At 46.3% G+C, this 12,053-nt stretch overlaps 1 protein-coding gene across 2 annotated transcripts in view; it reads left to right on the forward strand.

Annotated features, from left to right (window-relative positions):
* CEMIP (cell migration inducing hyaluronidase 1) overlaps positions 1-12,053 on the forward strand; it is a 152,139-nt gene that overhangs the window by 134,461 nt on the left and 5,625 nt on the right. For both annotated transcript variants that reach the window (XM_066635509.1, XM_066635510.1), the window contains exons 19-25: positions 130-165; positions 274-429; positions 1,382-1,562; positions 3,267-3,482; positions 4,725-4,936; positions 5,380-5,565; positions 8,712-8,916. In XM_066635509.1, coding sequence (XP_066491606.1) covers positions 130-165; positions 274-429; positions 1,382-1,562; positions 3,267-3,482; positions 4,725-4,936; positions 5,380-5,565; positions 8,712-8,916 — 1,192 coding nt within the window. The remainder of the gene's footprint in view (positions 1-129; positions 166-273; positions 430-1,381; positions 1,563-3,266; positions 3,483-4,724; positions 4,937-5,379; positions 5,566-8,711; positions 8,917-12,053) is intronic.

The raw sequence follows: 12,053 nt of genomic DNA on the forward strand, positions 1-12,053 counted from the left end.
ACTGAAATAATTTCTGCTTCCCTTTTTATAATTTTTAATAAACACCCAACCTGGGGAAGGGTTCTGTGTCACCCAGAAGCTTGTATGTTTAGTGCTTTAACCTGCTCTGTATTTCTCGGTTTCTTGCAGGTTTGCAGACAACGGCATTGGGCTCACTTTGGCTAGGTAAGGGCTCTTGGCTCCTTTTTTTATATCCGTGTTTATTTACTTATGAGTCACAAATCACAATTTGATCCAAGCAGCATCCTTAATGCGCAATTTGATCTCTCCTAGTGGTGGAACTTTCCCGCACGATGATGGTTCAAAACAAGAAATCAAGAACAGCCTGTTTGTAGGTGAAAGCAGAAACACAGGGACTGAGACCATGGATAACAACGTCTGGGGTCCTGGGGGCCTGGACCATAGCGGGAGGACACTTCCCATTGGCCAGTATGTTTCACTTAGTTTGAGCATCTTCTGTTTGTAAGAGTGGCTGCTTTTCCCTCGTGCCATAACTGAAGAAAAGTCACATAATGGACTGCATTTCTTGGCTTCTCGTTCCATTTTTCAAAGTTCGCAGGCGTTCCTGGAAGGCTCAGTTTTGCCAAGTACAAAGCTGACATTACTATTGTGACCCATGTTCTTGGTCCTCCTCTTTGGAGTAGAGTGAACCTTTACAGAGGTTGGTAAGAGCTGGCTCATTGACGCTTTACACCTTTAAATAGGCCAAGGTCACAAAGTACTCGTAGACTTCATGGGTGAGCAGGGATTTGAACCTGGATCTTCCAGGTCTAAGTCCAGTTCCCAAACCATTGCACCATCCTGGCTGTCCAGGACATATCAGAAGTATTCTTTTTCCCACACCTCCCTCTTATTCCAGAGGTGATAATTTAATTTTTGATTTCATTCCCAGCTTTCGCTGGAGCAGCATGGCTGATTTAAAAGCACTGCTGACAAATAGCTGCATTTTGACTTGGTTTAATGGCTCCGATTTTAACGCGCTACTTGGGTGCTTGTTAAGTCTCTGTTTGCAGATGTGATCCCTGCTGTGAATGAATGAGTAATAAAGCAGCTTACGGATTAGAGGCTGGAGCACGAGGCCAAATGTTGCTTTTGATTGCACTGTGGGATAGATATTATTTTTTAGGTCAGTGGTCTAATGTCCCCCCCAAGTTCCTTCGAGGAATAGAGATAGAGCACATAAGAATGATTTGCCAAGACATGAGGGAATCTGAGTCGAACTAATAAAAATCACACGGTTTCTCCCACTGAGAAAATAACACTAGAGATGATAGAAGCAAAGTCTTTTGGACAAGTGATGACTCTTCTTTATGATGCATTTTTGCTTCTGGTAATTAATCAGATTTCTTTTTCCTCCGCCCCCTTTTTAAATGTGCTTCAGGAATTTCCCAATTAGAGGGATTCAGTTTTATGATGGTCCAATCAACGTCCAGAATTGCACCTTCCGGAAATTTGCTGCTCTGGAAGGCCGTCACACCAGTGCCCTTGCGTTCCGCCTCAACAATGCTTGGCAGAGCTGCCCCAACAACAACGTCACAAACATCTTTTTTGAAGACGTCCCGGTGAGTTAGCCCTCTCTGTGGCATCTCCTGTCATCATAGGCTACAGATGCTTTAAAGGCCAACTGCTTTGCTTCTGAAAGCACACTAGAGTTGCAATGGATGAACTTAAATACGTGTAGTGGCCTAACTTGCTTAAACTTGTTTGGATGCAACCTTTGACAATTATGCTGGAAGACAAGGGCGTGTTTACTAGTCATCAGTTGGGCCCAGAGGCGGAGCCTGAGGGGCACCTGCTCCTGGCAGTGCTGGACCCAACTGGACCCAAGTTGGCCTCTGGACCCAACTGTTGACTAGTAAACATGCCCTTGTCTTCCAGCATAATAGTCAAAGGTTGCATCCAACCATTTGGACTAGGGATGCAGCCCAAAGAGCACAAAGGCACTGGGATAGGCATGATTGTTAAATTAGGGACACATGACTACTCCTCAGGCTATGCCCTAGTTATGGAGGAGGTGCTGGTGGCTTCACACCCCCAGTTCCTTCTCCTGGGAGGCTCCCCTTGAAGGAGCAGTGAAGCCACAGCAGCAAGCGCCCCTCCTCTGGGGAGAACCTGGAAGTGACATCACATGACACAATATCATGTGAACCTCATGAAGTCACTGCCTCGGGCACCAGGGCAGCACATTACACCTCTGGCTTGGGCTGAACTCTGCCTGCAAGGCCAAACCCTTACCTTATATCTCTTCAGGCAAAAGGGCCTCCAAACTTTTGCTTTGACACAGTATGTGGGCCTTGCCCAAGGGCTCCAAAATCCTGCAGCAAGCACTGCCAGATGCTGAGAGGATCTCTGACTAGGTCCAAAGTCTGTCAAAGGAAGGCAGGCTTGCATGTTAGCAGGTCACAAAACCAGTCCAGTGATTGCATCTCGAGACACTGCAGGAAGCCCCTTTCCTTGCAAAGACTGCCCCATTTCTCCCTTAGAGGATCTTGAACCAGGTACACAACTTGGCTTATTGACACACATGCTCTGTTCTTTCATGCTCGTGTTAGGAAAAACTGCTCATGCATTAAGCCATCTGGTTGAGTCAAAAGGCGTTTCTCGTGCACGTAAAAGTTCTCCGCTGCTTCCCACTTCAGCTAGAACAGTGTTTCTCAACCAGTGGTACTCATACCTCCAGTGGTACTTGAGATGGTGTCTGGTGGTACTCATGGAACCCCCAGACCCCTGCCACCTGGCAACGAGACCAACAAGGCAACGCAACAAGCAGTAGTAGGAGACTCAACTTGGTGGACAGAGCTCCAGCATGCATTTTTTGCATGCCCGAGAAAGCCCTCCCTTCTGCCCAGAGCCTCCTACTGCTGTTTGCCATGTGTGCCTGGCCTCACAATCTGCAAATAACTGATGATGACATCATCGCCAGTTACTTCCAGTGGTACTACCAATAGATAGATCATGCAAAGTGGAACGGCAAGGGACAAACATTGAGAAACACTGGGCTAGAATGTTGCACAATAAGACGCAATTCAAAGATGCAGTAATACTGACACAAGAGCTTATGCAACTTTTGCACAAGTAGAATCATGCGCCCTGCTATAGAACCTGCCTGCTGTAGTGCTATGTGAACTCTTGCTTGCAAGCATTGACTGTGCCAATGGCTACTTCCCCTCTACTCATGGTTCTTTGGATCTAACCTTGTATATATCTACTCAGTAATCTGTTCAGTCTTAATATGCTGGAATCTCCCCCCCCCCCTTTCCATTTAGATTACCTCCAGAGTGTTCTTTGGAGAACCAGGACCCTGGTTCAACGGCCTGGATATGGACGGGGATAAAACTTCTGTTTTCCATGACGTTGATGGTTCTGTCTCTGAATATCCTGGGTCTTACCTGATCAAGGAAGACAACTGGTTGATCAAGCATCCAGACTGCATAGACGTACCTGACTGGAGGGGCTCCATCTGCAGTGGACGCTACGCACAGGTAAAAGAGATTGACAGTGCAGATTTTGAGCCAGAGTGTTTTGCATTTCTGACCTTCTCAATAGGGAGGAACTCAAAACAGAGAGCCCTTGAGCATCAGTATGATCTTATTTAATCTTCTCCAACTGTATAAGACCAAAGGGGAAGAGTTGCAGTGAGAAGAGTTCTTTGTCTTGTCTCCTTTGAATTACCAGTCACAACCTGTGGGGCCTTTTGTGAAGGTCTTTTTCCTTCTTGGCCAGTTGCAGAAGCAGACATATGTGCTGTCATGGTCACCCCTTTGCAGAAGTCAGTGGTCTCCAATACAGTAGTCTTCCCTGGATCTGAATGTTCTCCATCCCGCCAACTGTTGTTAGCCATGGATATAGCTCAGTGGTGGAACATTTGCTTCAGATGCAAAAGGTGCCAGGTTCAACCCTGGCATCACTAGGTAGGGCTGGGAAAGACCAGTCTGAAATCCAGACTCAGCTGCCTAACTAACATGAAGGTACAATGCTTTCCTTAAGTTTCTCCCTTTCGAATAATTCAGTGGCTCTCAAGCTTTTTAGCACCTGGACCCACTTTTTAAAATGACACTCTGTTGGGACCCACCTAGCTTTACAAGACTTTTAAAAAGGTGATCTAGAAAGAAATAATATTTATTTGCAAAAAACTTGATCCATTTCTTATAAAGAGGCAGCTTTAATGAATAACCTCAAACCCTGAGGGGCTTAATTATGTGACCTAGTCTTTGCCATCTCCACTACCTGTCATTGCTGGAAAAATACACCCCAGAAAAAAGAAGCTCAAGCATTTATCTCCCTGTATTTATACAACCTTGCAAACTTTAGGAGCTCCGCTGTTTGCAGGACAGTTAGCAGCTATCGAATTTTTGAATAACCTCAGAACTTAAGCCATTAGTTATCTGACCTTTCCATCACCCTGTTTTCATTAGAGGCTCTGCGGGACTCACCATAAATAGGGCTATGACCCACCAAGTGGATCCTGACCCACAGTTTGAGAAATGCTGAAATATAGTCGTTGCTTAAAAGAGATGCTTTACATCCAGGAATCAGCATGGGGGTAAGGGCTAACACCATATCCACCCCATGCCATAAGCCTGATCCCAATCCCACACACCCGACCCGCCCCCACAAGTTTTTGAGAATAATGATTAGGTTGAGAGCTTCTGTGTCGCATCTGCTTTGGCCCTCTGATCCTATCATGTTCTTCTACAAAGTATGATGATTTTTCCCTCTTGCAGGTGTACATCCAAGCCTACAAATCAGCCAACCTGAAAATGAAAATCATAAAAAACGACTACTACACACACCCTCTGTATTTGGAGGGGGCTCTGAGCAAAAGCACCCACTACCAGCAATATCAGCCCGTGATCACCCTACAGAAAGGTTACACCATCCATTGGGACAAGACTGCTCCAGAGGAACTGGCGATCTGGCTCATTAACTTCAACAAGTAAGTGTGTGGCCGGTAAAAAACAACCCAACATTCCAATCCAGTAACATAGCTGTAAATTGGTTAAAAAAGGATGTTTTTCTTTCATAATGGCCACACATTCTTCCCAATATGACAGCATCATTCCAGGAAACCCACTATGAGCTTTACCATCTCCTCACCAACACATCTCGGGTCCCTCTAGAATAGTCTCAGTGAAGTAATGAGATAAATATTTAAGATGCTGAATTAAATTACTCTCTTATTAAGAGAAGGCTGTGATCCCATCACCCAACCACCAAGGAAGCGTTAGTCTGTGTTTGCTGCAGAGAATCTTTGAAAGTTTAAATTCTTTAGATTCAAAATGCCTAGGAAAGAATTACGTTTTATTTCAGAGAGACTTGGCTTATGGTGTATATATTTTATACATATGGTTTATATATGGTTTTTTGTTTTTAATCCAGGAATGACTGGATCCAAGTTGGGTTTTGTTATCCTAAAGGGACAACATTTTCCATTCTGGCAGACATCCATGACCGCCTTTTGAAGAAAACCTACAAAACTGGAATATTCTACCAAGCTGATCAGATGGACAAACTTGAGCACAGATATCCCACCAAAGGCCACTACTATTGGGATGAAGACACCGGGTAAGCAGCCAATAGTGTAAGATTCTCTGTCACAGTCCTGCTCTGGATCGAGAAGAGCTTTTGCTTTGCTTCTCATGTGGGCATCTTTACGGCTTATCCACCAAATCTTGCAAAATAAAGGTCAACTGCAATCTCTTCTCAAGATCCCTGCTGACGGGGCAGCTGGACTGCCTTGCTCTGTGACATGACCAAACTGTTTTGTGGCCCCTTCATTTTTTCCTTGCAGTTGCTAGCTGTGTAACTCCAGCACTGAAGGGGAGGCGAAGAGGAGCACATCTTTCTTTCCTGCCAGTCTCAGTGCTGAGACTGAGCTTTGTCAATTTCAATTCTGCTATCAGAAATAAGGCATTTTTGCTGTTTGTACATCATTTTTATATAGTATTATGTTACTTAAAATTTTTTTTTTAAGATGATGATGGTGTATTTTATATAGCGCCATCTATACACATGGTACTTTACATAGAAATTGCCAATAGGTCTTTGCCCCAAGGGGCTTGCAGTCTAAAAATGGTACAGTATGCAAAGTATCAGGAACAAGATTTACACTTGACTATTAGGGCTCTTGTGCCCATACCAAGGTTGTTGCTTATTTCTGCTGCTCACAGTCAATGGGCACTTATGTTGCATAATATATAACACAGGGCCTGCCCTCAGCCTTACAATCTAGATGAGACTAGACACCCAAGGGAAGAGAGAAGGAAAAGATAGAGATTGGTTTGCTTGTTCTGTGCAGCATTTCTCAAACTGGGTTGGACCCACTAGGTGGGTCGCGTAGCACCCACCACAGCCACCATTGAAAATACAGAACTGAAAGTACAGGGTACAGAGCTGCTGAGGAGTGTGAGCTCCCATTGGGAGACAAGGTGCTTTGCCCTGAGTAGGTGGGAAGATGGGCTGCTGGAAGGGGGAGGGGGTTGTGTGTTTAGAGAAGGATCCAAGCCTGCATTCAGTTTTGACTTCCAAACTGGAATATTTGAATTCAGAGCTATGCAAAACAACAGCACAAGCGCACTGTGTAATGGGACCTTTGGCTGATTGTGGCTTAGGTCTGAAACCTAAATTGATGGTGTCACTTCCCGCCAAGACATCACTTCCAGGGTAATGGCATCACTTCTGGTGGGTCCTGACAGATTGTCATTATAAAAACTGGATCCCAGTGCTAAAAGGTTTGAGAACCATTAGAATCTACTGAGAATGTGATTCTATGCACATCCAAAGTCACCTCCCCATTAGCAGAAGACCATCCAGAGCAGCATCTTCAGCATGGTCATTGCAAGTGAAAATGACTCACACACGTGGTGACATGTGCGGGAATCCTGGAATTTTGGATTCCTCTACAGCAGCGATTTTCAACTTTTTTCATCTCATGGCACACTGACAAGGCACTAAAATTTTCAAGGCACACCATCAGGTTTTTGACAACGGACAAGGCACACCATGCTGCCCGTGGGGGGCTCAAATCCCCATTGGCCCTACTAATAAATGATCTTCCCCCAAATTCCTGTGGCACACCTGTGGACCACTCGCAGCACACTAGTGTGCCACAGCACATAAGAACATAAGAACAGCCCCACTGGATCAGGCCATAGGCCCATCTAGTCCAGCTTCCTGTATCTCACAGCGGCCCACCAAATGCCCCAGGGAGCACACCAGATAACAAGAGACCTCATCCTGGTGCCCTCCCCTACATCTGGCATTCTGACTTAACCCATTTCTAAAATCAGGAGCTTGCGCATACACATCATGGCTTGTACCCCATAATGGATTTTTCCTCCAGAAACTCGTCCAATCCCCTTTTAAAGGCGTCTAGGCTAGACGCCAGCACCACATCCTGTGGCAAGGAGTTCCACAGACCGACCACGCGCTGAGTAAAGAAATATTTTCTTTTGTCTGTCCTAACCCGCCCAACACTCAATTTTAGTGGATGTCCCCTGGTTCTGGTATTATGTGAGAGTGTAAAGAGCATCTCCCTATCCACTCTGTCCATCCCCTGCATAATTTTTTATGTCTCAATCATGTCCCCCCTCAAGCGTCTCTTTTCTAGGCTGAAGAGGCCCAAACGCCGTAGCCTTTCCTCATAAGGAAGGTGCCCCAGCCCCGTAATCATCTTAGTCGCTCTCTTTTGCACCTTTTCCATTTCCACTATGTCTTTTTTGAGATGCGGCGACCAGAACTGGACACAATACTCCAGGTGTGGCCTTACCATAGATTTGTACAACGGCATTATAATACTAACCGTTTTGTTCTCAATACCCTTCCTAATGATCCCAAGCATAGAATTGGCCTTCTTCACTGCCGCCGCACATTGGGTCGACACTTTCATCGACCTGTCCACCACCACCCCAAGATCTCTCTCCTGATCTGTCACAGACAGCTCAGAACCCATCAGCCTATATGTAAAGTTTTGATTTTTTGCCCCAATGTGCATGACCTTACACTTACTGACATTGAAGCGCATCTGCCATTTTACTGCCCATTCTGCCAGTCTGGAGAGATCCTTCTGGAGCTCCTCACAATCACTTCTGGTCTTCACCACTCGGAAAAGTTTGGTGTCATCTGCAAACTTAGCCACCTCTCTGCTCAATCCTGTTTCCGGGTCATTTATGAAGAGGTTGAAAAGCACCCACTCCCAGGACAGATCCTTGGGGCACACTGCTTTTCAACTCTCTCCATTGTGAAAACTGCCCGTTGACACCCACTCTCTGCTTCCTGGCCTCCAACCAGTTCTCAATCCACGAGAGGACCTGTCCTCTAATTCCCTGACTGTGGAGTTTTTTCAGTAGCCTTTGGTGAGGGACCGTGTCAAACACCTTCTGAAAGTCCAGATATATAATGTCCACGGGTTCTCCCGCATCCACATGCCTGTTGACCTTTTCAAAGAATTCTATAAGGTTTGTGAGGCAAGACTTACCCTTACAGAAGCCATGCTGACTCTCCCTCAGCAAGGCCAGTTTTCACAGTGGTTGAAAATTGCTGCTCTACAGTTTCATGTATTGTTCTGCATCTCCTGGTGGTATGATCTGGCACAAGAGTTGCCCTTATGTCAGTGGCTTTATCTCTACGATTGCTGGCAAGAGCCATACTCTAGTCCAGGCAAGCGCTGTCACAGACCCAGTTCACACCTGCTGTGCTTCCCCTTTCTCCAGGTTGTTGTTCCTCAAGTTGAAAGCTCAGCATGAGAAAGAGCCGTTTGCCTTCTGCTCCATCCGTGGCTGTGAGCGAATCCGGATCAAAGCCATCATCCCTAAGAAAGCAGCAATCAGCGACTGCCAAGCAAAAGCCTACCCAAAATATGTGGAAAAACCTTCAGTGGATGTGCCCATGCCCAAAAAGCTGCCTCGTGCTCAGCTGGTAAAGTCACTGATTTGCTGTTTCAATTTCCTTAGTAGGCTGTATCTCTAGCAGAGTCCAGGTTGTTATGGTTTCAGGCACGAATAAACCATTCGTTTGTCCCTTATTAGTGTTTGCAATTGAGTTTTAGGCTGGGAGACCTGGATTCAAACGCCCTTCCAGTTCTGCCCTCTTTATGTGGCTTTCTGACAATGTTTTTGGCAAAAGAGCTCATTATTGTGGGGGTTTGGTGGTGGTCACTGAAGCTGCATCGTGCCTAAAGGAGCTGTGGCTTCTAAGGACTAGCTCAAGGCAGGGCCGTAGCTAGGGCGGGCCCAGGGGGGCTTTGCCCCCCCGCCAAGCCAGCAGTTTGCCCCCCCCCCGCATTTTTTCCAAATCTGTCCTCTTTATCTAATCTGGCGTCAGTTGGGGGTGATTTGAAGCCCTTTTTGCAACATTTTTTGTGCACGGGAAGGAAGACATCTGGGTTCTTCTGGTAGGGACTGGGGAGGAGAGAGAGAGTGCATGTGTGTAGAGTGAGTAGAACAGGGTCCTGGGGGGGGCTCCTTGGACGTTATGACCTCTGGTCACCCTGCCCCCATCCAGAGCACATGGGGCTGGTCAAGAGCAGCTACAAGAAGGTTGGGAGAGATTTCTACTTGTACTGGCTGGGGAAAGGGAGGGTGCTGTTTCTTCTACTGTGGAACATGCTAATTACTATAATGGTACTGCTGTGGGGGGCAGGGAGAAATGTTTCTGTTTGGAGAAACCATGGGGGCAGGTTCTTGCCTTTCAGATATACTTTTAAAATTAGTGGCTGCTGCTTAGGGGCTGAGGAGACCCTTTTTCTGGTGGGAGAAAACATGGAAAGCATTTGAGCTAAAGAGAACCAAGAACTTAAGTGTGGGAAAGGTTCTAAGCAGGGGTGGATCCGGGGGAGGCCATGTGTGCATACCCACCCACCCCCCCAGGGAAGGGTGCCCACCAGAATGGAGAGCATAATCAGGTGTCAGGGGAACACCCACTGGGTGGGTGTCAAGGAGATTGGCTGGAATGGGAGCCCAGGTATACCCACCCAGCAAACAGCCACATAGGCTTGAGGGGGCATGATTGAGACATAAAAAATTATGCAAGGGAGGGCTAGAGAGATGTTCTTTTCCCTCTCACGTAACACCAGAACCAGGGAACATCCACTAAAATTGAATGTTGGGAGAGTTAGGAGGGACAAAAGAAAATATTTCTTTACCCAGCATGTAATTAGTCTGTGGAACTCCTTGCCACAGGAAGTGGTGATGGCAACTTGCTTAGATGCCTTTAAGAAGCGATTGGACACATTTCTGGAGGAAAGTCCATCACAGGTTACGAGTCATGATAGGTATGTGCAAGCTCCTGATTTTAGAAGTAGGCTACCTCAATGCCAGATGCAGGAGAGTACACCAGGATGCAGGTTGTGTCTTGCTGTCTTTGGGCTCCTTGAAGCATTTGGTGGGCCACTGTGAGATACAGATATAGGCTGATGGGTTCTGAGCTGTCTGTGACAGATCAGGAGAGAGATCTTGGGGTGGTGGTGGACAGGTCGATGAAAGTGTCGACCCAATGTGCGGCTGCAGTGAAGAAGGCCAATTCTATGCTTGGGATGATTAGGAAGGGTATTGAGAACAAAACGGCTAGTATTATAATGCCGTTGTACAAATCTATGGTAAGGCCACACCTGGAGTATTGTGTCCAGTTCTGGTCGCTGCATCTCAAAAAAGACATAGTGGAAATGGAAAAGGTGCAAAAGAGAGCGACTAAGATGATTACGGGGCTGGGGCACCTTCCTTATGAGGAAAGGCTGCGGTGTTTGGGCCTCTTCAGCCTAGAAAAGAGATGCCTGAGGGGGGACATGATTGAGACATACAAAATTATGCAGGGGATGGACAGAGTGGATAGGGAGATGCTCTTTACACTCTCACATAATACCAGAACCAGGGGACATCCACTAAAAGTGAGTGTTGGGCGGGTTAGGACAGACAAAAGAAAATATTTCTTTACTCAGCGTGTGGTCGGTCTGTGGAACTCCTTGCCACAGGATGTGGTGATGGCGTCTAGCCTAGACGCCTTTAAAAGGGGATTGGACAAATTTCTGGAGGAAAAATCCATTATGGGGTACAAGCCATGATGTGTATGCGCAACCTCCTGATTTTAGAAATGGGTTATGTCAGAATGCCAGATGCAAGGGAGGGCACCAGAGTGAGGTCTCTTGTTATCTGGTGTCCTCCCTGGGGCATTTGGTGGGCCGCTGTGAGATACAGGAAGCTGGACTAGATGGGCCTATGGCCTGATCCAGTGGAGCTGTTCTTATGTTCTTATGTACAGGAAGCTGGACTAGATGGGCTTGTGGCCTGATTTAGCAGCGCTCTTCTTATGTTGTTATGTAGGCTATAAACTCAAGCAGGAGCCCAGGTTTACCCAGGCAGGTAGACCTGGCCTCCACGTCCAGGTGGGAGCCCAGATCCAAGTCTGCCTGCCCAGCAAATGTCCACAGAAGTGATAAGCTCAAGCGGGAGCCCGGTCTACCCAGCTGGTAGACCTGGCCTCCAAGTCATGGTCTACCTGTCTGGTTGACCTGCGCTCTGAAGATAGTGCTCATGGCCCCCTCCCTAACAGACACTGGATCCACCCCTGGTTGTAAGGAGATTCAACTCTCAGAAAGCTGGGAGAATTCAGCTCAACCAGGTAGCTTCAATAAATTCAAATCTTCTGTACTTTGCTTTTTAAAAGTAATGAATATTGTAAAAAAAACTAGTATTCCAATGGCTACTGTATTTGACTGGCATATCTTTCCTCTTGCTTTTATGTAAATAAATTTTTTAAATATGTATCAATGCATCAGCAATGTGTCATTGACATCAACATCTATATTATATAGGTGCTAGTCAGGCGCTATATGGGTGTTAAATAGGCGCTAGATAGGTGTTAGGCACTATATAGGTGTTGGGTGCTAGATAGGCACTATATAGGTGTTAAATAGGCGCTACATGTGCTAAATAGGTGCTATATAGGTGCTAGATAGACAGTATATAGGTGGATAGGCATTAAATAGGCGCTAGATAGGTATTAAATAGGTGTTGCATAGGCAGTAGATAGGTGCTATATAGGTGTTAGATAGGTGCTAG

Source organism: Tiliqua scincoides, chromosome 8 (genome assembly GCF_035046505.1).
Source record: "Tiliqua scincoides isolate rTilSci1 chromosome 8, rTilSci1.hap2, whole genome shotgun sequence".
In the NCBI taxonomy this organism is placed as follows: Eukaryota; Metazoa; Chordata; class Lepidosauria; order Squamata; family Scincidae; genus Tiliqua; species Tiliqua scincoides.